At 39.2% G+C, this 27776-nt stretch overlaps 1 protein-coding gene across 5 annotated transcripts in view; it reads left to right on the top strand.

The window, feature by feature from the left end:
* Positions 1–3023: 3023 nt before the first annotated feature.
* The window catches only part of PACC1 (proton activated chloride channel 1), a 76322-nt gene continuing 51569 nt past the window's right edge, over positions 3024–27776 (top strand). For 2 of the 5 annotated variants that reach the window (XM_077157740.1, XM_077157742.1), the window contains exons 1-2: positions 3031–3204; positions 10548–10644. In XM_077157740.1, coding sequence (XP_077013855.1) covers positions 3073–3204; positions 10548–10644 — 229 coding nt within the window. In that variant the 5' untranslated portion in view covers positions 3031–3072. Of the gene's footprint in view, positions 3205–3356; positions 3475–10547; positions 10645–27776 lie in introns of those variants that run through there. The other 3 variants (XM_077157745.1, XM_077157741.1, XM_077157744.1) reach the window with 3 other exon arrangements.

Below are 27776 nucleotides of genomic sequence, written 5' to 3' on the forward strand. Positions count from 1 at the left end.
AAACTTCAGATTGCAGTATCGTTAAAAAAAAGAGATAATGGACATGAAAGGCTATGTAAACTTCAGATTGCAGTATCGTTAAAAAAAAAAGAGATAATGGACATGAAAGGCTGTGTAAACTTTAGACTGCAGTAGCAGTGTACATTGTGTCACAGGATCTCTGGGTTGGAAAAGGCCCTTCTAGACCCTCGAATAGACCCCCTTTCTGATGCACTATGTTCTCTGATAACATTCCTGGCATACAATGTGCTCCTTCTCTGCTTGAACCTTTCTGTTGCTCCAGTTATATTAGGAACTTTTTTGAGCCAAAAGATACCCTCTGTAATTTCTCGTGATCAGATACCCTCTCCCAGATGTTGAGAATAAGGCTCTCATTGAGTAGCACACTCGTATGTCCCCAGGCATCTTGTATTGCTTTTCTTTAGTTGAACCCAGATTTGTTTCAAAAAGAACACCAATACTGCTCATACTGTTCCACAAAAGTTCAGTTTTGAATTTTATAATAATCGCTAATACTGATATAATACTTTCAATGTGCCAGGTGATCTTCTAAGTACTTTACATCTGATAACTTATTTAATTTTCTCAAAACTCTGTGAATAGGTACTAATACCCCCATTTTACAAATGAGGTAACTGAGGCACTGAGAGATTAAATAAATTTCCCAAGATCACAGAGTCTTTAGGTGGCAGAGCCAAGATTTATAACAAGGTAGTCTTGTTGCAGAGTCTATGCTTTTAGCATAGCAGCCAAGGTGGACATCTTAGTGGAGAAGTTGTGCAGGCAGAAGGATATGTGAGCCCACATCTCAGAGGAGAGCTGGAGGCTGCAAATCTCCTTTTGTATACATTTAGAAATCTTCAGGGTACAGATGGTAATTTAAGTCATGAGACCACTTCACTTAACCCCTTCAGAGTGGGTATATTGGAGCCTAAAGACCTAGCTTTGGGGATTCCTACTCTGTACAGATTAGGAGAAACTAGCACAGGCTAAGAAGGAGCAGCCAGTGAGGTAATAGGAAAGGAGTGTGTGGTTTCCTGGAAGCTAGAGGAGGAAGTTTGTATCAAGGAGGAGGGAAGAACAGTTCAGTGAAATGCTACGGACAGATATAGAGAGAAAAGGATGGGGAAATGACTGCCTGGTTTGACAACACAGAAGTCGTGTATGGCCTTGACTAGCAGTGGAATGGAGAGATTGAAAGCCGGAATGGTGGAGAGGGAAGAGAGGGCTTGAAGACAGAAAGCACAAAAAACTTCACATTGTTATGGCCTGTTTCTCTGCATTAGTATGTAAGAGCCACTAAGCAAGGCCTTGAGCCTTTGGATGGCCTCTTCATTTACGTCCATTGCCTTGCACATTCTATTTGTTGAATCACTGTTGACTGTTCCATTAGTCAATATCTCCTTCAAATGTGGATGCCCATAATTTTACAGTTTGGTCACTACAACAGAGCAGAGAGTGTTGAAAGACAAATCAGAGTTGAGTTTGCAGACTATAGCATTTTATTCAGGATACCAGAATTTTGCTGCAGCAAAGGAAGCCAGACCACTTGCAAGAAAGGAAGTAGCTTTGGGGTTCTAGATTTGGTAAACAATTTTTATAGACATAAGAAGGAAGTTAGCTTGATTCCTATTGACTGGGTGAGAGTTTCTCTGTTTTATAGGGGCAGCTTTAAGGTAGGTTGGCTTTATTTTGTATGGGTCCAATATAATGAAATAGGGCCTTGATTGGCTACTTGGTGGCCTTGGTGGGACTTTCAAATTTCAGAAGATATCAGAGGAAACTCAAGGAGGAGTTCAAGGAGAAAGTAAGGCATGGGTTTTTTGGGTTTTTTTTTTTGGCTCTGAGGAGTCTCCAGGGCTTTCTCTATATAATTTTATCAAGAGGTATGAGAAGGCTAGAATAGATTTCTCTGGTTCCTTCCAGTTCTAAGATTCTACGATTGTGTGACTTGTTTTGTCGACTACTCATATTAATATAGAAAGAAACTTCATTAGTTGTTTGTTTGTTTGTTTTGGCAAGCAATGTTCCATGAAATGACTGGAATAAGTGTTTGAATCATGAATTTAACATTTGTGGAGTGCATACAATGAGTTAGATGCTACATATATTGTCCTATTTAACAGGTGTAAGAACAGAGGGGTGGAGGGAGGGTGTTAAGGAGAGGCGATTCTCCAGGAGAATCACCCAGGAGGTCCAGGGTGCTCTAAGGTGGTTGATGCTACTATGCTTGCTGCTGAGGAGGGAAGAGGCCCTGAGCCGCCTGTGTGGAGTGAGTTGCAGTGTTGCAGCTGTCAGTACACAAAGCAGCTTTCACATAGGCATAAGCAGCCTCCATTAATCTGACCATTAAGCAGCCAAGGCTTCCAGGAAGAACAGCTACTTAATGCAGTGGGAGAAGATCAGGATATGGGGTCTTTGCTGCCACAGGCTAATACTCAGTATTCTAAGGTGAAGAGGGTAGGGCTCAGAGCGTTACAAGGCCTTTGAGTGAGGGGCAGAGCTAGGATAAGACCCTAGAGGTCCTGATTCCAAGTGTCTGCCCCAGGAATCCTGGAAAGAACATATATTCTGCAGGCCATCCCTATATTAAATAGTCTTCACTTGATTCCTCCCTGCCCTCCCCGACCCCACCCCCCAGCCCCATCACCCTTTCTGCAACAAGGGACCTTAGTTTTCCCCTGTCTTAAACAGGGAGCAAAATGTCCTTGTTACAGGGTTCCGGGCAAGATCAAGGACACAATATGTATGAAAGTGCTTTGTAACAAAGTGCACTCCAGACATTTGTTGCCATTATCAACCACTAAGCCAGACTTCCTCTTGTAATAGATTAAGCCTCTTACCCGTCTGACCAGACTCTTTGCTCCATTTTCCGCTCAAATTCTCCGTCCTTCACCCTCCAACAAAGAGAGGAAGTGAGAGATGAGGAGGCGCGGCAGCACAGACTTCACTGCCCAAGGCGTGCTGCAAGGCACCTCCCACTCGGAACTACATTTCCCAGCAACCCTTTCGCGGCCCATGGGCTGCAGGGGCGAGGCGCATGCGCCGAGTGCCGCCCGCTTGGTCTCGTGGATGACCCTCCGAACCGGTCTCGCCAGCAGGTCTACGAGCTCTGCCTGTGGTACGCGCCTCTCTCCTCTCTCCGTGTGCCTCACTCGCGTCAGTGCCATGATCCGGCAGGAACTCTCCACAGCCTACCAGGAGGTACAAGGGAGTGGGAGGGCAGAGGCAAAGTTTCCTGTGAGGAGCGGGGAGCGCCAGCCCCCGGGAGTGTTGGCGGGTTCGACGATGGGGGACGTCGGGGCCGCGTGCGGTTCCAAGAAGCGGGGTGAGCGCATCGGGGGAGGGGTGTTCGGGTGCACCCGAGCTGCCGAGCAGGAAGGGAGCCGGGTGGCGAGCGGGTGCCGAGCCTGCTCCGGTCGCTTGGAGGAGAGATGGAGGCGGACGCCCCGAGCCGCAACCGGTATCCAGCAGGTGAATGACTAAAGCCGCTGCGGGCCCAGTCAGCAGTGCTGCCGTTTCAGTGCGGGGCCCCGGAAGCCCCCAGGAACCCTGTGGTTTTTGCGACAAGTGGAAGCGCCGACGCCCTCCTCCCAGCGAGTGCAGATATATGGTCCGCGTCAGCCCTGTTCCAAGTCCACGGCCCCTCCCCATCCCCAGCGGCTGGTTAATGACAGAGATAGTTACATCTAGTTTTGGTGACCTCACTTTGAAAAAGTGCTTTCAGCGACATTGCTGTTTCTCAGTCCTTTCTCCGTCTCTCTCCCCATCTCAGCTGTTCCCACGGCTTTAACCTTCCAGTTCTTTGTCTCGTCTTTGGCTTGAGCTACAAGCCGTGGCTCCAGCTTTCCCCTCAAACCAGCTCTTTGGCCTCACTTTCCCAGCTCTGTTAGTTACCTCTCTCCTTCCTTTAAACTCCAAATCTTGGTCGTCCTTGTAAACTTCTTCCTTGTTCCTCTCCTCAGTATCCCCCTCACTTGCAAAGTCCAGGCATTTCCACATCATATCCCCAGACCTCCAGTTTGTGGCCCTGTTTCTGCTCTACAGCCTGAGTGGAATACTGTGTTACCACTACCTCCTGTCTCTCCGTTGCTGCCGAGAGCATTCATTTTTTTCATAGCCTTATGTTGCACTTGGTCTACCTAGAACAGTGCACATTTCTCAGCAAGCATTCAAAGCCCTGTAAGGCTCTGCAGATGTATCAGTCATGGCCTTCACCTTCTCACCCACCTAGGCTCTGGCCACACCAGAAACTCATTGTTTAAAAATGTGCATGTGCTTGCATCATTTCTTCTCTTTAAACCCCTCCCAGGCTCCTTTGGTTAAAATTCCCCCTTTAGTCAAGGGCCATTTTAAGTCCCACATATTCCATGGGCATTCACTGTGTAGCATTCTGTCTGTCTTTATATGAACTTGCTGCTTTCTGTCCTTATTAGAAACTACTGATTTTTCTCCCTCCACCCCCCCCATAGAAGGAGAAGCTGAGTTAAGGACAATTTGCCTAAGGCTTGACATTTTATGGTGTAGAACCTGGCCTGGAATCTGACCTTGGGACAGATTTCTGTATTTCTCCTCCCATCCCCTGTGCTTTCTTCATCGAAAAGGACTCTTACAGATTTTAGCTGGTGCTGTGGATTCCATAGTCCCTAGATGCAGGACCCTGGATGGTGAGGAAATCCTTGGGAATGAGACATGTCTTTTTCTGATTCTGAATGTTTTCAGGCTCTTAGGGAGTAGAGCATAGCAGGTAAATATTAGGGCTTTGAAGTAAAAAGGTTGCATTCCTGTCCTGGTTCCATTGCTTGCTATTTGAGTGACTTTTGCGAAGTCATTTCTCTGAGCTTCATAATGAATATAATGATAGCTGCTACCTCACAAGGTTGTGGTGAGGATTAGATGAGTTGGTGTGTGGAAAGTACTTAACTCTGTGCCTGGCAGGTGAAGATCTCTTGGTGAATAATAGCTGTTGTTGTTAACAAGATGTGAGGAACTCCTGTATCAAGGAAGCTTTAGGGTCCTGACTTAATAGGACCATGTCCCTTACCCATACACAATAACCTGCAGGATCTCCTCACTTAGTAGGGCTCCTAAAATGTTTATTAAAATAGCATCAGTTATTCTTTTTGCAGGGGTAAGGTCAGGAGTGTTGACAGTTGTTCTTCCCACCTTGGAAGGCACTGGAAGGGTGAAGAAGTCAAATCCAAGTTGGTCTACTTCTAACCAACTTCTTTGGAAGCCTGCTCTGTAGTTCCTGTATCTGGAATTCTTCAGAGGAAGAAGGCTGCCCAGAGTAGCCTGCATTGTTCTTGCCTGGATCATCTCATTCTGAGAATGGGTATAGCCCTTAGTTAGGTCTTCTGACTGTAGGTGATGGAACAGGTAAGAAAGTGGGCTCACTGTGGCTCTAGGTAAACAAGTAGGGAACTGGGAGAGAAGGGTATTGCCACCTGGGTGGTATTGAACCTGGGTGTGGCTTGAATTCAAAGAATGTTGTGTCTTCCTAGTACTAACAGCCTGATACATTCTATTCTTTTGGGCTTAGAGGGCTTTATACTAGAGCTTTTGCCTGATTATAGGGACAGTAGTGGAAGGGGAGAGGGAGATGACAGAATAAGAGGTGCATAAGAGCTTTATTTTAAGTGGTCTCTTGGAGGTGAATTTTTAATGAAAATGTCTTGAGACTTTATCGAACCTGTGACCCATGCCCTAAAAATGCCCCTAAAAAATTAGTTGGGCAAGTTAGCTCCTCTCCTTGCTCCCAGTTCACTGATAGCTACTTCTCTAAATTTTGGTCTTGACTTCTGCCCTCCGCCGCAATCCTACAGAAATTTTTTTGGTAACAATATAGCCCTTTTGCCCTTCCACCCCACCTCCCATTGCAAAATTTTCTGTGTGAGGACACTGATGGAGTGAGGTTGGGGTTGCCTGCTTCCGGATTGCTGATTAGCATCTGATCCTGGAGAGCGCTGCCCTCCTCACTCTGTCCTTGTGGATTGCAACTTGGAAAGCTCTGACAGCAACTTTACTGCTTTACTGTTCCCTCTGTTCACTTGGGAGACCCTAAGCCACATTCATCCTCCTTTGGGAAGTGGGTAGGACCATGAGCTTTAGAAGTAGACCAACTTGGATTTGACTCCTGGTTCCATCTTTTACTGGGTTCTATGGTCACAGGAAGTTACTACTTGACTTCTCTCAGCTTCAGTGTCTTCACTTGTAGAATTGGTATAATAGACCCTACATCATGTGATTGTTGTGACAATTAAGTGAGAAGCAGCTTCTGCTTTTTTATAATTAAAACAAAATTACAAGAAACACAAACATTCTTAACATATGATCATTCCGTTCTACATATATAATTAGTAATTCACAGTATTATCTCATAGTTGCATAGTCATCATGATCATTTCTTAGAACATTTGCATCAATTCAGAAAAAAATAAAACGAAAACAGAAAAGGAAAAAAAATTATACATACCATACTCCTTACCGCTCCCTTTCATTGATCACTAGCATTTCAAACTAAATTTATTTTAACATTTGTTCCCACTATTATTTATTTTTATTCCATATGTTCTACTCGTCTGTTGACAAGGTAGATAAAAGGAGCATCAGACACAAGGTTTTCACAATCACAGAGTCACATTGTGAAAGCTGTGTCATTATACAATCATCATCAAGAAACATGGCTACTGGAACACAGCTCTACATTTTCAGGCAGTTCCCTCCAGCCTTTCCCTTACATCTTAGATAACAAGGTGATATCTACTTAATGTGTAAGAATAACCTCCAGGATAACCTCTTGACTCTGTTTGGAATCTCTCAGCCATTGCCACTTTGTCTCATTTCACTCTTCCCCCTTTTGGTCGAGAAGGTTTTCTCAATCCCTTGATGCTGGGTCTCTGCTCATTCTGGGATTTCTGTCCCATGTTGCCAGGAAGGTCCATAGCCCTGGGAGTCATGTCCCATGTAGACGGGGAGGGTGGTGAGTTTGCTTGTTGTGTGGGCTGGAGAGAGAGGCCACATATGAGCAACAAAAGAGGTTCTCTTGGGAGTAACTCTTAGGCCTAATTTTAAGTAAGCTTGACCTATCCTTTGTGTGGTTAAGTTTCACACGAACAAACCCCAAGATTGGGGGCTCAACCTATAGCTTTGGTTGTCCACACTGCTTGTGAGAATATCAAGAATTCAACATGGGAAAGTTGAATTTTCCCCTGTTTTCACCATTCCCCGAAGAGGACGTTGCAAATACTTTTCCACTAACTGATCAAATCACTCTGGGATTCATCGGGGCATCACTCTGGACAAACCAACGAAGTCTCATGTCCTACCCAAGGTTCCATGTACTTATGTTGTTCAACCAGCTATCTACATAAGTTATATTAAGAAATGCACTAGTTAAAATATAAATTTTGTACCAAATAAACATTTTTTGCTTTAGTCTCACACATGTAAGTTGAAATTTTAAAATATTAATTACCATCTATTTTCAGCACCCTGCAGTAATGACATTCCTTTGTTCTTCCTCATACAAAAACAGTTTTTAAATTTGTACTTTTGGTCGCTATCATTGTACACTCTAGACATTCCTAGATTATACTGTCTCAGTCTTTATTGTCTTTCTTTGTGATTTTATTTATGCCCCCAGCCCTCCTCCCTCTATCATTCTCACATTCAGCTTCATTCAGTGTTTTAACATAATTGTATTACAGTTAGGTAGTATTGTGCTGTCCATTTCTGAGTTTTTATTTTCAGTCCTGTTGCACAATCTGTATCCCTTCAGCTCCAGTTACTCAATATCTTACCCTATTTCTGTCTCCTGATGGTCTCTGTTACCAACAGAATATTGCAAGTTTATTCACTAATGTCAGTTCATATCAGTGAGACCATACAGTATTTGTCCTTTTGTTTCTGGCTAATCTCACTCAGCATAATGTCCTTAAGGTCCATCCATGTTGTTACGTACTTCATAACTTTATTGTGTCTTACAGTTGCATAATATCCCATCGTATGTATATGCCACAGTTTATTTAGCCACCTGTCTGTTGACGGACATTTTGGCTGTTTCCATCTCTTGGTAATTGTAAATAATGCTGCTATAAACATTGGTGTGCAAATGTCCCTTTGTGTCCTTGCCCTCATGTCCTTTGAGTAGAGACAGCATATAGAAGGGTCCTGTTTTTTAATCCATTCTGTCAGTCTATGTCTTTTGATTGGGGAGTTTAATCCATTAACATTTAGTGTTATTACTGTATGGGTAGTACTTTCTTCTACCATTTTGCCTTTTGGATTTCATATGTCATATCTAATTTTCCTTCTTTTTACCTTTACTCATAGTCTTCCTTTCTACACTCTTCTCTGCACCTCTCTCTTCTGTCTTTTCGTATCTGTCTCTAGTGCTCCCTTTAATATTTCTTGCAGAGCCGGTCTTTTGGTCACAAATTCCCTCAGTGATTTTTTTGTCTGAAAATGTTTTAATTTCTCCCTCATTTTTGAAGGACAATTTTGCTGGATATAGAATTCTTGGTTGGCAGTTTTTCTCTTTTAATAATTTAAATATATCATCCCACTGTCTTCTCACCTCCATGGTTTCTGCTGAGAGATCTACGCATCATCTTATTGGGCTTTCCTTCTATGTGATGAATTGCTTTTCTCTTGCTGCTTTCAAGATTCTCTCTTTGACCTCTGACATTCTGATAAGTAAGTGCCTTGGAGTACGTCTATTTGGATCTATTCTCTTTGGGGTACGCTGCACTTCTTGGATCTGTAATTTTAGGTCTTTCATAAGAGTTGGGAAATTTTCCATGATAATTTCCTCCATTAGTTTTTCTCCTCCTTTTCCCTTCTCTTCTCCTTCTGGGACGCCCACAACACGTATATTCGTGCGCTTCATATTGTCATTCAATTCCCTGAGTCCCTGTGCATATTTTTCCATTTTTTCCCCTTTATTTCCCTCTTCTTGTTGGATTTCAGATGTTCCATTCTCCAGTTCACTAATCCTGTCTTCTGCCTCTGGAAATCTACCATTGTAGGTTTCTCTTGTTTTTTTCATCTCTTTTACCATGCCTTTCATTCCCATAAGTTCTGTGATTTGCTTTTTCAGACTTTCAATTTCTTCTTTTTGTTCATTCCTTATCTTCTTTATATCCTCCCTCAATTCATTGGTTTGGTTTTTGATGAGGTTTTCCATGTCCGTTCGTATATTCTGAATTAATCGTTTCAGTTCCTGTATCTCATTTGAATTGTTGGTTTGTTCGTTTGACTGGGCCATATCTTCAATTTTCCTGGTGTGATTTGTTATTTTTTGCTGGCGTTTAGGCATTTAATTACCTTAATTAGTTTATTCTGCAGATTGCTTTCACTTCTTTTACCTAGGGTTTTCTTGCTGGATGAATTTGTTTTCTATCTGTTCTTTGACATTCAGTTCAGCTTTTTCTGGACCTCTAGCTTAGGTTTTGTTTAACAGAGAAGAATTTTTCAGTTCTTGTTTTCTTGTTTCTTGCCCTGCTTGTATGGTGCCTCCCCCCCCCCCCCTTAGGAGAGTCTACTTAGGTATTATAGACCCTAGCCAGATTTTACCAGACCAAACTGGCCTTCTATCAGAAGAAAGAGTCACCTGCATTGGTTTTCCCTGAGGGTGAGACCCAGTAGGTTGAAAGACTTCCCTGTGAAGTCTCTGGGCTCTGTTTTTCTTATCCTGCCCAGTATGTGGTACTTGTCTGCCTGCAGGTCCCACCAGCATAAGATGATGCAGTACCTTTAACTTTGGCAGACTCTCCGTGCTGGGGGTGTGGTGGAGACAGAGGAGAGGTTGTAGGCTGGCTTTAACGGCTTCAGATTACCAAACCCTGGTGTCTGAGTTCCTTGAGGGTGGGATTCCAGCTGAGTTGGGCTTCACCCCTCCCCTAGGGAAGGCACAGGCTCCAGACAAGCCCTCAAATGAGCTTGTTTCTGCCTATGCCTGGGGCACTTGCAGCCTGAGAAGCCCTGCCGCTGTATCCAAAGGCAGTCAAGTCTTTGTAGAAACACAGTCACAAAAACCTGTTTCCTTTTTTTTTTTTTTTTTTTCTTTTTCTGTCAGCCCTGCCCCCTTGGCACCGGGGCAAAAATGAGCGACCTCTGCTTTGACCAGGTTCCCCTGAGCTGGGGCCCTATTTTTAGTAGTCAGAATTTGTTAATTAATTCCACAATTGGCATTTGGTTGGGCTTAGCCCCTGCTGCTAGTAAAGTCTCTTTCCTTTCCTGTCTGGGAAGCAGTCTGTGGGGGAGGGGCGCCGGCCACTGCAGCTTGGGCAACTCACGATTCTGGGGGGGCTCGCAGCCAGTCCAGCTGGTCCAGACTGGCGTACGCTGTGTGTCCAGTCACTGATGTGGCCCTAGGAGCTATTCTTAACTGCCTCTGGTTATTTAGTTCTGGAGGATGAATTAAAACGCACACATTGCTAAGCCACCATCTTGGCCTGGAAATCAGTTTCTGCTTTTTTTATACTATTCTGAAAAAGGAAGGCTGATATAGCTGACCTGCTTGTACTTTTTGTTTCTCCCTTCAGCTGAGTGAGGAGTTGGACCAGGTGGTTGAGAGTTCAGAGCAGGTGGATGAGCAGGAAAAGGACACTGTCAAAATTCAAGGTCCTCATGTGTTACCAGGTAAGTGGTTCAGTGCTGGGGCTAGAAGTGCTGGAAAATGGTGCTTTGCTGTTACTGCAGCTGCAGGCCCCAGTCCAGACATCATGCCACCTGGGTACCTGTGGGAAGAAGGAGCCCCATTGCACTGAGCTTCGCTGTCAGAAATCAAGTATTGTCCTAGTTTTAAAGTTGTACGTATTTAACCAGGCTTGGGAGAGGGATACCTCAGGCCAGTTCTGCTGCTGTTCTTTTTCTCAATTTGGACCTCAAAGATGCAGGGCTTAGCTCCTTAGGCCTGGCCATTGGATCCAGTGGTAAAACTTTGGACCTCTGCTCTTCCCTTCTTACTTTCATAGGGAACAACTAGCAGTTGAATCTCAGATGTCCAGGTTGCTGCCCAAAGACCTCTGTGAAGCTGTCTACTAAGCCCTACTTCCCATACTTCAGGCCTCCAGCATTGTTGCCCAGATCGGTGATCAGGGTTCCATTAGCCATTTGGCATCAAATGGATCCTCTCAGCAACATTCCACAATGTTGGCCACTTCCTCCTCCTGGACACACTCTGTTCCCATCTTCTTTTACCTCTTAGACGCCTTTGCAGAGTTATTCTCTAGCACTTAATTGTTAAATCTCTGCCTTAGACCCTCTTCTTCTACTTTCTACCCTCTTCCTGGGTAATCTCACCTAGGCCCTCTGGTGTGTTACTGCTTCCTCATACATGACTCACATATTTACATCTTTAACCTATAAACTCCAGACCTATGTATCCTGTGTATCCAGCTGCCCAGTAATACCCCTGCTTGGATATGTCAAAGGTATCCCAAACTCTGCATGTCCAGAATTGACCTCATGATCTCTCACTCTCACCTTAGTCCTCTTCCACTCTTCCCTGTTTCCAGGAATGGTGCCACCATACTTACCATAGAACCTTAGAGTCATCATTCCTTTTTTTTTTTAATTTAGATTAATTAATTTTTTTTCTCTAAACTGTTTTTTGAAAGAATTTGAAACTTACAGGGTAGCTGCAAAACTAATACAAAACCCATACAGAGAATGCCAGCAGACTCCCTCTCCCCATGATACTGATATGTACCAATTTTAACCTATTTACACATTTGCCACAACATTCTACTTATGCATCTATTCGTCCTATATTTTCTAAATGTTTTGATAGCTTGTTTACATCATGTTCCTTGAATATATAATACATTTCCAAAAAACAAGGATATTCACTTTTTTTTTTAAATTTTTTAAATTAATTTTTAAATTTAAAAAAATGACAAGAAAGATGTTCTTAACACATGATCATTCCATTCTACATATATAATCGGTAATTCGCAATATCATCATATCATCACATAGTTGCATATTCTTCATCATGATCATTTCTTAGAACATCAATTCAGAAAAAGAAATAAAAAGACAACAGAAGAAAATTCATCCATACTATAGCCCTTATCCCTCCCTTTCACTGATCACTAGCATTTCAGTCTAAGTTTATTTTAATTTGTTCCCCCTATTATTTATTTTTATTCCATATGTTTTACTTGTCTGTTGATCAGGTAGATAAAAGGAGTATCAGACAGAAGGTTTTCACAATCACACAGTCACATTGTGAAAGCTATAGCATTATACAATCATCTTCAATAAACATGGCTACTGGAACACAGCTCTACATTTTCAGGCAATTCCCTCCAGTCTCTCCATTACATCTTGACTAACAAGGTGATATCTATTTAATGCTAAGAATAACCTGCAGGGTAACCTCTTGACTCTGTTTGGAATCTCTCAGCCATTGACACTTGATTTTGTCTCATTTTGCTCTTCCTCCTTTTGGTTGAGAAGGTTTTCTCAATCCATTGATGCTGAGTCTCAGCTCATTCTAGGATTTCTGTCCCATGTTGCCAGGAAGGTCCACACCCCTGGGATCTATGTCTCACGTAGGGAGGGGGAGAGCATTGAGTTTGCTTGTTGTGTTGGCTGGAGAGAGAGAGAGGCCACATCTGAGCAACAAAAGAGGTTCTCTTGGGGGTGACTCTTAGGCCTAATTTTAAGTAGGCTTGACCTATCCTTTGTGGGGTTAAGTTGATATTCACTCTTGTAACCACGTCAAGTACAGTTATCAAATTCAAGGCAGTTAACATTTATCTAAAGCTTATACTCTATATTCTAATTTTTTCAAATGTCACAAAAATGACCTTTTGAGGTTTTTTCCCTCTGTTTTTATATCCTGTCCAAGATCATGCTATTGCATTTAATTTTTAGTGTCTTTTTGTTGCTCTCTTTTTTTCCTTTTTAACTGTGGAAACATATATGCAACGTTATCTTTTCTCATCTCAAGCACTTCCAAGCATACCAGCGGGATTAATCACAGTTTACAATGTTGTGCTATCCTTGCTGTTGTCCATTATCAGAACTTTTCAATTATCCCAAACAGAAACTTTTTAGCCATTATGCATGAACTCTTCTTTCCCTCTTCCCACCACCACTGGTAACCTGTCCTCTACTTTCTATCTCTATGTGTTTGCATATCCTAGCTATTTTATGTAGGTAGACTCATATAATATCTGTTTTTTTCTGTCTGATTTCTTTGATTCAACATAATGTTTTTAAGATCAGCCATGTAGTGGTATATATCATAACTTAATTCCTTTTTAAGACTGAATAGTATTCCATTATATGTATATACTACATTTTATTTATCTATTTGCTGATGGACATTTGGGTGCTTCCACCTTTTGTCTATTGTAAGTAATGCTGCTATGAACACTGTTGTATAAATATCTGTTTGAGTCCCTACTTTCAGTTCTTTTGAGTATCTACCTAGAAGTGGGATTGCCGAATCATATGGTAATTCTATGTTTAATTTTATTTCCCCATATACCACTGTATTATTAACTCTTTGTAATAGTTTTACATTTTTCTACTTCATGGAGGAACTTTTTAATATTTGTACTGTTAATCACAGTCATTGTCCACCACAAGATTTACTGAGTTTTATAGTCCCATATTAAATGCTTTAGCTTTCCTTCTGGAGACATATAGTATTGTAAACTTCTCCCATCAGTTATAATCACAGTAATGTGCTATCATCACTTCTATCCATTTTCACTCATTTAAATTCAACCCAGTTAAAATTTTGTACATCTTAAACAACTACTCCCCATTCTCTAGTCTCTTTCTGTCTCTTGGTAACCTATATTCTAGAGTCTATGTCTGTGAGTGTACATAGTATAAATTAGCTCATATTAGTGAGATCATCCAATATTTGTCTTTTTGTGTCTGACTTATTTCACTCAACATAACATCCTCAAGGTTCATTCATGTTGGTGTGTGCTTCAGGACTTAATTCCTTGTTCTTGGAGAACAGTATTCCATTGGATATATATATACCAAATTTGTTGATCCATTCATCAGTTGATGGATACCTGGATTGTTTCCATCTTTTTGCATCTGTGAATAATATCATTATGAACATTGGTATCCAAATGTCTGTTTGCTTCCCTGTTTTCCTTTCTTCTGGATATATACTGACTAGTAGGACTGCTGAATCGAATGGCAGTTCTATAGTTAGCTTCCTGAGGAAGTGCCAGACTGTCTTCCACTCTGGCTGTACCATTTTACATTCCCACCAGCAGTGGATTAAGTATGCCTGTTTCCCCACACCCTTTACAACACAGTGGTGTTGAAATGATATCTCATTGTGGTTTTGATTTGCTTTTTCCTAATGTCTAGTGAAGATGAGCATCTTTTCCTGTGCATTTTAGCCATTTGTCTTTCTTTATAAAAATGTTTTATTCATGTCTTTTGCCTATTTTTTTGACTGGCTTGTTTGGCTTTTTATAATTGAGTTGTGGTGTTGCTTCCTATGAAAAGGAGCTCGAAGGATATTAAGGAATGATGAGAAAGAAAGAAAGAGACAGAGGCGATCAGGGGGTCTGAAGCTTTACTTTAGCAAACAACAGACAACTTTATTCTGAACCAGATCCTGCTTATATACTGCAGGGTAACAAAAGGCATACCTCCTTTTCCTGAGGAAACAAAGTAACCATTTGGGGGTAAACAAGCACTCTGTTCCTCACAGACTGTTCCAAACAAAGCAAGTAACAATCTCCTCAGTTTCTTGCCCACTCAGGGATACCAGCTGCTCCCAACAAATTCTGCAGGTCTTGTTTTTTTTTTTTTTTAATTTTTTTATTAATCAAAAAAAAGAAAAATTAACACAACATTTAGAAATCATTCCATTCTACACATGCACTCAGTAATTCTTAGTATCATCACATAGATGTATGATCATCATTTCTTAGTACATTTGCATTGATTTAGGAAAAGAACTAGCAAAACAGCAGAAAAAGATATAGAATGTTAATATAGAGAAGAGAATTAAAATAATAATACTAATAATATATATATATATAAAAAGGAAAAAGAAAAAAACAAAAACAAAAGATACAAACACACAAACAAACAAACAAAAAACCATATTTCAGGTGCAGCTTCAGTCAGTGTTCCAACATAATTACATTACACTTAGGTATTATTGTGCTGTCCATTTTTGAGTTTTTGTATCTAGTCCTGTTGCACAGTCTGTATCCCTTCAGCTCCAATTACCCATTATCTTACCCTGTTTCTAACTCCTGCTGGTCTCTGTTACCAATGATATAGTCCAAGCTGATTCTCGAATGTCGGTTCACATCAGTGGGACCATACAGTATTTATCCTTTAGTTTTTGGCTAGACTCACTCAGCATAATGTTCTCTAGGTCCATCTATGTTATTACATGCTTCATAAGTTTAGTCTGTCTTAAAGCTGCATAATATTCCATCGTAGGTATACGCCACAGTTTGTTTAGCCACTCGTCTGTTGATGGGCATTTTGGCTGTTTCCATCTCTTTGAAATTGTAGAAAATGCTGCTATAAACACTGGTGTGCAAATGTCCGTCTGTGTCTTTGCCCTTAAGTCCTTTGAGTAGATACCTAGCAGTGGTATTGCTGGGTCATAATCCATTCTGCCATTCTATGTCTTTTGATTGGGAAATTCAGTCCATTAACTTTTAGTGTTATTACTGTTTGGATAATATTTTCCTCTACCATTTTGGCTTTTGTATTATATATATCATATCTGATTTTCCTTCTTTCTACACTTTACTCCATACCTCTCTCTTCTGTCTTTTCGTATCTGACTCTAGTGCTCCCTTTAGTATTTCTTGCAGAGCTGGTCTCTTGGTCACAAATTCTCTCAGTGACTTTTTGTCTATAAATGTTTTAATTTCTCCTTCATTTTTGAAGGACAATTTTGCTGGATATAGGAGTCTTGGTTGGCAGTTTTTCTCTTTTAGTGATTTAAATATATCATCCCACTGTCTTCTAGCTTCCATGGTTTCTGCTGAGAAATCTACACATAGTCTTATTGGGTTTCCCTTGTATGTGATGGATTGTTTTTCTCTTGCTGCTTTCAAGATCCTCTCTTTCTCTTTGACCTCTGACATTCTAACTAGTAAATGTCTTGGAGAACGCCTATTTGGGTCTATTCTCTTTGGGGTGCGCTGCACTTCTTGGATCTGTATATTTAGGTCTTTCATAAGAGTTGGGAAATTTTCAGTGATAATTTCTTCCATTAGTTTTTCTCCTCCTTTTCCCTTCTCTTCTCCTTCTGGGACACCCACAACACGTATATTTGTGCGCTTCATATTGTCATTCAGTTCCCTGATTCCCTGCTCAAGTTTTTCCATTCTTTTCCCTATAGTTTCTGTTTCTTTTTGGAATTCAGATGTTCCATCCTCCAGTTCACTAATTGTAGCTTCTGTCTCTTTAGATCTACCATTGTAGGTATCCATTGTTTTTTCCATTTTTTCTTCTTTGTCCTTCACTCCCACAAGTTCTGTGATTTGTTTTTTCAGATTTTCTATTTCTTCTTTTTGTTCAGCCCATATCTTCTTCATGTCCTCCCTCAATTTATTGATTTGGTTTTTGAAGAGTTTTTCCATTTCTGTTCGTATATTCAGCATTAGTTGTCTCAGCTCCTGTATCTCATTTGAACTATTGGTTTGTTCCTTTGATTGGGCCATATCTTCAATTTTCCGAGCGTCATCCATTATTTTCTGCTGGTGTCTGGGCATTTGATCAGATCTCCCTGGGTGTGGGACCCAGCTGGTTGAAAGGTTTTTCTGTGGAATCTCTGGGCTCTGTTTTTCTTTTCCTGCCCAGTAGGTGGCGCTCGTGGCGGTCGTTTGTCTGCGGGGCAGTCGGCCCGGGAAACCGCGCGTGGAGGCGGGGGTCGCTGGCCGTGGCTTGGGGGAGTGCCGGTCCAAATTGCCCAGCTGGCCCGAGACGCCAAGCGTGACGGGAGGGCCCCGCTATCCAATGTTCCCAGTCAGACCGGGGAGCCACGTGCGTGGAGGGGACCCCAGACGCCAGCCACCCCAGCCGGGAAAACGTGCACCCCTCGGGTATCTCACAGCAGTGGATTCTCCCTACCCGTTCAGCCGTTCCAGAATGGGGTATGCTGTCTTTTTTGGTCTCTGTCGTGACTCCGGGAGCTGTTTCGTATTGTTTCTGTTTCTTTAGTTGCTTTTCTGGAGGAGGAACTAAGACCCGCGCGTCTTACTAAGCCGCCATCTTCTCCGGAAGTCGCAGGTCTTGTTTTAACCCTTTGGCTCCTACATTGTAGGATTTCTTTATACACTCTGGATATCAAACCCTTATCAGATATGTAGTTTCCAAATATTTTTTCCCATTGAATTGGCTGCCTTTTTACTCTATTTATAAAAGTCCTCTAAAGTACAAAAACATTCCATTTTGAGGAGGTCCCAATTTGTCTATTTGTTGTTTGTTTGTGCTTTGGGTGTAAGTCTAAGAAAGCACCACCTACCAACAGATCTTGAAAATGTTTTCCTACATTTTCTTCTGGGATTTTTATTATACTGGCTCTTATATTTAGATTTGATCCATTTTGAGTTAATTTTTATATAGACTATGAGATAGGGGACCCCAATCATCCTTTAGGATATGGATATCCAATTCTCCCAGTACCATGTATTAAAGAGCTTGTTCTGTCCCAGTTGAGTGGACTTGGCAGCTTTGTCAAAAATCACTTGGCCATATATCAACATGTGTGTCTTTATGCCAGTGTCGTGTTGTTTTGACCAGTGTAGCTTTGTAATTCGCTTTAAAGTCTGGAATTGTTAATACTCCTACTTCATTCTTCTTTTTCAAGGTGGTTTTGGCTATTCAAGGCCCCTTTTACCTTTCCAAATCAATTTAATAATTTGGTAATTGGCTTTTTTATTTCTGCAAAGTAGGCTGTTGGAAGTTTGATTGGGATTGCATTGAATTTTTAGAACAATTTGGGTAGAATCGACATCTTAATGACATTTAACCTTCCATTAATGAACATGAAATGTCCTTCCCTTTATAGATCTTCTTTGATTTCTTTTAGCAGTGTTTTATAGTTTTCTGAATATAGATCCTTTACATTCTTGATTAAGTATATTTGTGGATATTTCATTCTTTTAGTTGCTGTTATGAATGGAGTTTTTTTCTTGATTACATCCTCAGCTCATTACTAGTATACAGAAACCCTACTGATTTTTGCAGTTGATCTTGTATCCTACCACTTGCTCTAGTAGTTTTGTTGTAGTTTTATCGGGGTTTCTAAATATAGGATAATGTGGTCTGCAAATACTGAAAGTTTTACTTCTTTTCCAACTTGAATGCCTTTTATTTCTTTTTCTTGCCTAATTGCTCTAGCTAAAATTTCTAACACAGTGTTGAATAACTGTGGGGACAGTTGGCATCTTTGTATCTTTCCCTATCTTAGAGGGAAAGCTTTCAGTCTCTTAACATTGAGTATGATGTTAGCTGAGGGTTTTTCATGTATGCTCTTTATTAGTTTGAGATGCTTCCTTCTATTCCTATATTTCAAAGTGTTTGTATCAAGAAATGTTGCTGGGTTTTGTCAGATGTCTTTACTATGTCAATCAAGATGATTATGCATTTTTTTCTTTTGGATTTGTTAATGTGGTGTATTATGTTAATTGATTTCTTTGTGAACCACCCTTGCCTACCTGGAATAAATTTTACTTGGTAATGGTGTATAATTGTTTTAGTGTCTTGTTGGATTTGGTTTGCTAGTATTTTGTTGAGGATTTTTGCATCTGTATTCGTTAGAGAGTTTGTAGCTTTATTTTAGTATTTTTGTCAGGCTTTTGTAATAGGAGGATGTTGGCTTCATAGAATGAGTTAGATAGTGTTCCCTCTTCTTCAGTTTTTTGGAAGAGTTGAAGCAGGATTGTTTTTCTTCTTGGAATGATTGACAGAATTCACTAGTGAAGCCATCTGGTCCTTGGCTTTTCTTTTTTGGGAGGTATTTGAGAACTGATTCAACCTCTTTATTTGTGATAGGTTTGTTAAGGTCTTCTGTTTCTTCCTTGTCTAATTTCTTTTTAGTTGTCCATAAGTATGCTTATATGATTTATTTTATTTCTCTTAAGTATGTGGTAATGACCCTTGTCTGATTTCTGATTTTATTTATTTGCATCTTCTGTCTTTCTGTCTTTGTCAATCTAGCCATGGGTTTGTAAATTGTATTGAACTTATCAAAAAACAAACTTTTGGTTTTATTGGTTCTCTGATTTTTTGTTGTTGTTGTTGTTGTTCTCAGTTTCATTTATTTCCATCATAATCTTTGTTATTTCTTTCCTTCTCCTCCTTTGGGATTAGTTTCCATTTTTTCTCTAGTTTCTTTAGATTTTCAGTTAAGACTTTTATTTTAGCTCTTTCCTCATTTTTTAAAAATTTTTTATTGAGAAATCTTCACATACATACATTCCATAGATGGTGTACAGTCAGTGGCTCACAATATCATTACATAGTTGTATATTCTTCACCATGATAATTTTTTAGAACATTTGCATCACTCCAGAAAAAGAAATAAAAAGAAAAAACTCATATATACCATACCCTTTACCCCACCCTCTCACTGACCACTAGTATTTCCATCTACCCAATTTATTTTGCCCTTTGTCCCCCCTATTATTCCTTTATTTTTTATCCATATTTTTTTCACTCATCTGTCCATACCCTGGATAAAAGGAACATCAGACACAAGGTTTTCACAATCACAAAATCATATTGTAGAAGCTATATCTTTATACAGTTATGTTCAAGGATCAAGGCTACTGGAACACAGCTCAAATGTTTCAGATATTTCCCTCCAGCCACTCCACTCCACCATAAACTAAAAAGGGATGTCTATATAATGCATAAGAATAGCGTCCAGGAAAACCTTTCGACTCTGATTGAAATCTCTTAACCACTGAAACTTTATTTTGTCTCATTTTTTCTTCCTCCTTTTGGTCAGGAAGTTTATCTCAATCCCATGATGCCGGGCCCTGGCTCATCCCGGGATTTCTGTCCCATATTGCCAAGGAGATTTGCACCCCTGGGAGTCACCTCCTATGTTGGAGAGAGGGCAGTGAATTCACATGCCGAGTTGGCTTAGAGAAAGAGGCAACGTTGAGCAACAAAAGAGGTTCTCTGGGGGTGACTCTTAGGCCTAATTTTCAGTAGACTTAGCTATCCTTTTCAAGAATAAGTTTTATAGGGCCAAACCCCAAGATTGACGGCTTGGCCTATTGATTTGGTTGTTCCCACTGCTTGTGAGAATATCAGAAATTCTCCAGAAGTTGAATATTTCATACTTTCTCCCCAGTCCCACAAGAGGACTTTGCAATTACTTCTTTATTCACTGCCCGGATTACTCTGGGATATATCAGGACATCACAGTAACCTGGACAAACAAAATCTCATGCCTTATTGAAAATTCCATATACTTTATTGTTCAACTAAACTGACCATACAAGTTGAATTAGGAAATGGACTACTCAAAGTATAAATTTTCCACCAAATAAACATCTCTCCCTTTACTCTCACACAGGAGTTGAAGTTTCAAATGTGGATGATATCATCCTTTACCCAGTCTTCTCATATACCTTAGTCCTATCCAGATCAGATTCATTCATATAATTGCATGGTTCACAACTTCATTGTTCTTGTGGCTGCTCGGTAGTCCCTTGTATGTATGCACCATTGCTCCCCCTTCCATTCCTCAATCGTTAGTATCCTTAGGCCACCTCCATTCATTGTGGATCAGAAACATTGCCGCCAGAAACACCAGTGTGCAAATGTCCATTCATGTCCCCACACTAGGTTCCTCCAGGTATATACTGAGCAACAGGCTTTCAGGATCATTTGGCAAACTCACCCCTAGTCATTGTGGTTTTGATTTGCATTTCCCTAATAACCAGAGAAGCTGAGCATCTTTTCATGTGCTTTTTAGCCGTTTGTCTATTGTCTTCTGAGAAGTGTCTATTCATGTCTTTTGCCCATTTTTTAGTTGGGTTGTCTTTTTGTTGTTGAGTTGAAGAATCTCTTAATGTATTCTGGATTCTAAACCCTTATGTGATATGTGTTTTCCAAATATTATCTCCCTTTGTGTAGGCTGCTTTTTGAGTTTCTTGAGAAAGTTTTTCTATGTACAAAAGTGTTTAATTGTGAGGAGTTCCTATTTTTTCATTTCTTTTTTCAATATTTGTGCTTTGGGTGTAAGGTCTAGGGAACCACCTCCTGTTACAAGATTTATAAGATATTTCCCCACATTTTCTTTTAAGAGTTTTATGGTCTTAGCTCTAATGTTAACTCTTTGACCCATATTGAGTTTATTTTTGTATAGAGTGTGAGAAATGGATCCTCTTTCGTTCTTTTGCATATGAATATCCAGTTGTCAAGCACCAGTTATTGAAGAGGCTGCTCTGTCCCAGGTAGGTTGGCTTGAGCACCTTATCAAAGATCACTTGGCCATAGATGAGTCTTTTCTGAACATTCTTTTCGATTCCAGTGGTCAGTATATCTGTGTTTATGCCAGTACCATGCTGGTTTGACCACTGTAGCTTCATAATATGCTTTAAAGTTAGGTAGTGTAAGACTGCCTGCTTCATTTTTCTTTCTCAAGATATTTTTTAGCTATTCAGGGTACCCTTCCCTTCCAAATAAATTTGGTTATTGGTTTTTCTATTTCTGAAAAGTAAGTTTCTGGGATTTTAATTGGTATTACATTGAATCTATAAATCAATTTGGGTAGAATTGACATCTTAACCAATCCATGAATACCGTATATGGCCTTGCATTTGTTTAGGTCTTCTGTAATTTCTTTTAGCAAATTCTTGTAGTTTTCTGTGTATAGGTCTTTTATGTACTTCGTTAAATTTATTCCTATATATTTGATTATTTTGGTTGCTGTTGTACATGTAATTTCTTTATTTCCTCCTCAAATTGCTCGTTACTAGTGTATGGAAACATTACTGATTTTTGCTTGTTGATTTTGTACCCTGCCACTTTGTTGTATATTCATTTATTAGCTCTAGTAGCTTTGCTGTAGGTGTTAGAATTTATGACATGGTATTGTATCATATCTGCAAACAGAGTTTTACTTCTTCCTTTCCAATTTGGATGCCTTTTATTTCTATTTCTTGTCTAATTGCTCTGGCTAGAACGTCCTGCACAATGTTGAATAACAGTGGTGACAGTGGGCATCCTTGTCTTGTTCCTCTTCTTATAGGGAAAGCTTTCAGTCTTTCTCCGTTGAAGATGATGTTAGCTGTGGGTTTTTCATATATTCTCTTTGTTATGTTGAGGAAGTTCCCTTCTATTCGTATCCTTTGAAATGTTTTCAACAAAAAAGGATGTTAAACATTGTTAAATGCCTTTTCTGTATCAAATGAGATGATCATGTGGTTTTTCTGCTTTGTTGATATGATATATTAATTGATTCTCTTCTGTTGAACCATCCTTACATATCTGAAATAAATCCCACTTGGTCCTGGTGTGTAGTTCTTTTAATGTGCTGCTAGATTTGATTTGCAAGTATTTTGTTAATTTTAGCATCTATATTTATTAGAGAGATTGGTCTGTAATTTTCTTTTCTTGTCGTATCTTTGCCTGGCTTTGGAATTAGGGTGATATTGGCTTTATAGAATGAGTTAGGTAGCTTTCCCTCTTCTTCAATTTTTTTTTTGATGAGTTTGAACAGGATTGGTACTAATTCTTTCTTGAATGCTTGGTAGAATTCACATGTGAAGCCATCTGGTCATGGACTTTTCTTTTTTAGGAGCTTCTTGATGACTGATTCAATCTCTTTACCTGTGATTGGTTTCTTGAGGTTGTCTTTTCTTCTCAAGTCAATGTTGGTTGTTCATGCCTTTCCAGAAAGTTGTCCATTTCATCTGTATTCACTAGTTTATTAGCACATAGTTGCTTATACTATCCTCTCATTACCTCCTTTATTTCTGCAGGGTCAGTGCTTATGTCTCCTCTTTTATTTCTGATTTAATTTGCATTCTCTCTCTTTTTTTTTTTTGTCAACCTAGCTTAGGTCCATCAATTTTATTGTTGTTCTCAAAGAACCAACTTCTATTTTTGTTGAATTTCTCAGTTGTTTTCATGTTCTCAGTTTCAGTTATTTCAGCTATCATCTTTGTTATTTCTTTCCTTTTGTTTGCTTTGGGGTTAGTTTGCTCTTTCTCTAGTTCTTCCAAGTGAACAGTTAATTTCTTGATTTTTGCTCTTTCTTCTTTTTTAATATAGGCATTGATGGCAATAGGTTTCCCTCTTAGCACTGCCTTTGCTGCACACCATAAATTGTGATATGTTGTGTTTTCATTTTCATTTGCCTCGAGATATTTAATTTCTTGATTTTTGCTCTTTCTTCTTTTTTAATATAGGCATTGATGGCAATAGGTTTCCCTCTTCGCACTGCCTTTGCTGCACACCATAAATTGTGATATGTTGTGTTTTCATTTTCATTTGCCTCGAGATATTTACTGATTTCTCTTGTAATGTCTTCCTTGACACACTGGTTCTTTAAGAGTGTGTTGTTGAGCATGCATATAATATTTGTGAGTTTTCTGGCACTCTGCCTATTATTGATTTCCAACTTCATTCCCTTATGATCTGAGAAAGTGTTCTGTATGATTTCAATCTTTTTAAATTTATTGAGACTTGCTTTGTGACCCAGCATATGGTCTATCTTTGAGAATGATCCATGAGCATTTGAGAAAAAGGTGTATCCTGCTGTTGTGGGGTGAAATGTTCTATAAATGTCTGTTAAGTCTAGCTCATTTATTGTATTATTCAAATTATCTGTTTCTTTATTTATCCTTTGTCTAGATGTTCTGTCCATTGATGAGAGTGGGGAATTGAAGTCTCCAGCTGTTATGGTAGATGTGTCTATTTTTCTTTTCAGTGTTTGCCCCGTGTATTTTGGAGCACTCTGGCTTGATGCATAAATATTTATGATTGTTATGTCTTCTTGTTGAATTGTTCCTTTTATTAATATATAATGTCCTTCTTTGTCTCTTCCAGTTTTACATTTGAAGTCTAATTTTTTGGGTATTAGTATAGCTATTCCTGCTCTTTTCTGATTGTTGTTTGCATGAAATATCTTTTTCCAGTCTTTCACTTTCAAGTTATTTTTGTCCTTGGGTCTAAGGTGAGTCTCCTATAAACAGCATATAAATGGGTCTTGTTTTTTAATCCATTCTACCAGTCTGTGTCTTTTGATTGAGGAGTTGAATACATCAACATTTAGTGTTATTACTGTAAGGGTAGTACTTCTACCATTTTGCCTTTTGGATTTTATATGTCATGTCTAATTTTTCTTCTTTTTACCTTTATTGATAGTCTTCCTTTCTACATTCTTCTCCACACCTCTCTCTCCTGTCTTTTCGTGTCTGCCTCTAGTGCTCCCTTTAGTATTTCTTGCTTTTCATTCCCAGAAGTTCTGTGATTTGTTTTTTCAGACTTTTGATTTTTTTTTTGTTCATTACCCTCTTTATAGACTCCCTCAACTGGTTGATTTGATTTTTGATGAGATTTTCCTTGTCTGTTAAACAAGGAAACAAGTTGTTTCAACTCTTGTATATCATTTGAATTGTTAGTTTGTTCCTTTGGGCCATGTCTTCGGTTTTTCTAACATGCCTTATTATTTTTTTTTTTTTTTTTTTTTTTTTTTTTACAATTAGAAATCATTTCAATGTACATGTACAATCAGTAATTCTTAATAACATCACATAGTTGCATATTCATCATTTCTTAGTACATTTGCATCGATTTAGAAAAAGAAATAAAAAGACAACAGAATAAGAATTAAAACAATAGAAAGAAAAAAAAAACAAAAAAAAACAAAAACAAAAAACCTATACCTCACATGCAGCTTCATTCAGTGTTTTAACATAATTGCATTACAATTGGGTAGTATTGTGCTGTCCATTTCTGAGTTTTTATATCCAGTCCCGTTGTACAGTCTGTATCCCTTCATCTCCAATTATCCCTTCTCTTTTTTTTTTTAATTAACAGAAAAAAAGAAATTAACCCAACATTTAGAGATCATACCATTCTACACATGCAATCATTAATTCTTAACATCATCACATAGCTGCATGATCATCATTTGTTAGTACATTTGCATTGGTTTAGAAGAACTAGCAACATAACCGAAAAAGATATAGAATGTTAATATAGAGAAAAAAATAAAAGTAATAATAGTAAAATCAAAGCAAAACAACACAAAACAAAACAAAAACCTATAGCTCAGATGCAGTTTCATTCAGTGTTTTAACATGATTACTTTACAATTAGGTATTATTGTGCTGTCCATTTTTGAGTTTTTGTATCTAGTCCTGTTGCACAGTCTGTATCCCTTCAGCTTCAATTACCCATTGTCTTACCCTGTTTCTAACTCCTGCTGAACTCTGTTACCAATGACATATTTCAAGTTTATTCTCGAATGTCCGTTCACATCAGTGGGACCATACAGTATTTGTCCTTTAGTTTTTGGCTGGATTCACTCAGCATAATATTCTCTAGGTCCATCCATGTTATTACATGGTTCATAAGTTTATCTTGTCTTAAAGCTGCATAATATTCCATCGTATGTATATACCACAGTTTGTTTAGCCACTCTTCTGTTGATGGAGATTTTGGCTGTTTCCATCTCTTTGCAATTGTAAATAATGCTGCTATAAACATTGGTGTGCAAACGTCCGTTTGTGTCTTTGCCCTTAAGTCCTTTGAGTAGATACCTAGCAATGGTATTGCTGGGTCGTATGGCAATTCTATATTCAGCTTTTTGAGGAACCGCCAAACTGCCTTCCACAGTGGTTGCACCCTTTGACATTCCCACCAACAGTGGATAAGTGTGCCTCTTTCTCCGCATCCTCTCCAGCACTTGTCATTTTCTGCTTTGTTGATAATGGCCATTCTGGTGGGTGTGAGATGATATCTCATTGTGGTTTTGATTTGCATTTCTCTAATGGCCAGGGACATTGAGCATCTCTTCATGTGCCTCTTGGCCATCCGTATTTCCTCTTCTGAGAGGTGTCTGTTCAAGTCTTTTTCCCATTTTGTAATTGGGTTGGCTGTCTTTTTGTTGTTGAGATGAACAATCTCTTTATAAATTCTGGATACTAGACCTTTATCTGATATATCATTTCCAAATATTGTCTCCCATTGTGAAGGCTGTCTTTCTACTTTCTTGATGAAGTTCTTTGATGCACAAAAGTGTTTAATTTTGAGGAGTTCCCATTTATTTATTTCCTTCTTCAGTGCTCTTGCTTTAGGTTTAAGGTCCATAAAACCTCCTCCAGTTGTAAGATCCATAAGATATCTCCCAACATTTTCCTCTAACTGTTTTATGGTCTTAGACCTAATGTTTAGATCTTTGATCCATTTTGAGTTAACTTTTGTATAGGGTGTGAGAGATGGGTCTTCTTTCATTCTTTTGCATATGGATATCCAGTTCTCTAGGCACCATTTATTGAAGAGACTGTTCTGTCCAAGGTGAGTTGGCTTGACTGCCTTATCAAAGATCAAATGTCCATAGATGAGAGGGTCTATATCTGAGCACTCTATTCGATTCCATTGGTCGATATATCTATCTTTATGCCAATACCATGCTGTTTTGACCACTGTGGCTTCATAATATGCCTTAAAGTCAGGCAGCGCGAGACCTCCAGCTTCGTTTTTTTTCCTCAAGATGTTTTTAGCAATTCGGGGCACCCTGCCCTTCCAGATAAATTTGCTTATTGGTTTTTCTATTTCTGAAAAATAAGTTGTTGGGATTTTGATTGGTATTGCATTGAATCTGTAAATCAATTTAGGTAGGATTGACATCTTAACTATATTTAGTCTTCCAATCCATGAGCACGGTATGCCCTTCCATCTATTTAGGTCTTCTGTGATTTCTTTTAGCAGTTTTTTGTAGTTTTCTTTATATAGGTTTTTTGTCTCTTTAGTTAAATTTATTCCTAGGTATTTTATTCTTTTAGTTGCAATTGTGAATGGGATTCGTTTCTTGATTTCCCCCTCAGCTTGTTCCTTACTAGTGTATAGAAATGCTACAGATTTTTGAATGTTGATCTTGTAACCTGCTACTTTGCTGTACTCATTTATTAGCTCTAGTAGTTTTGTTGTGGATTTTTCCGGGTTTTCGACGTATAGTATCATATCGTCTGCAAACAGTGATAGTTTTACTTCTTCCTTTCCAATTTTGATGCCTTGTATTTCTTTTTCTTGTCTAATTGCTCTGGCTAGAACCTCCAACACAATGTTGAATAATAGTGGTGATAGTGGACATCCTTGTCTTGTTCCTGATCTTAGGGGGAAAGTTTTCAATTTTTCCCCATTGAGGATGATATTAGCTGTGGGTTTTTCATATATTCCCTCTATCATTTTAAGGAAGTTCCCTTGTATTCCTATCTTTTGAAGTGTTTTCAGCAGGAAAGGATGTTGAATCTTGTCAAATGCCTTCTCTGCATCAATTGAGATGATCATGTGATTTTTCTGCTTTGATTTGTTGATATGGTGTATTACATTAATTGATTTTCTTATGTTGAACCATCCTTGCATACCTGGGATGAATCCTACTTGGTCATGATGTATAATTCTTTTAATGTGTTGTTGGATACGATTTGCTAGAATTTTATTGAGGATTTTTGCATCTGTATTCATTAGAGAGATTGGTCTGTAGTTTTCTTTTTTTGTAATATCTTTGCCTGGTTTTGGTATGAGGGTGATGTTGGCTTCATAGAATGAATTAG

This window comes from Tamandua tetradactyla, chromosome 4 (assembly GCF_023851605.1).
Source record: "Tamandua tetradactyla isolate mTamTet1 chromosome 4, mTamTet1.pri, whole genome shotgun sequence".
NCBI classification, from domain to species: domain Eukaryota; kingdom Metazoa; phylum Chordata; class Mammalia; order Pilosa; family Myrmecophagidae; genus Tamandua; species Tamandua tetradactyla.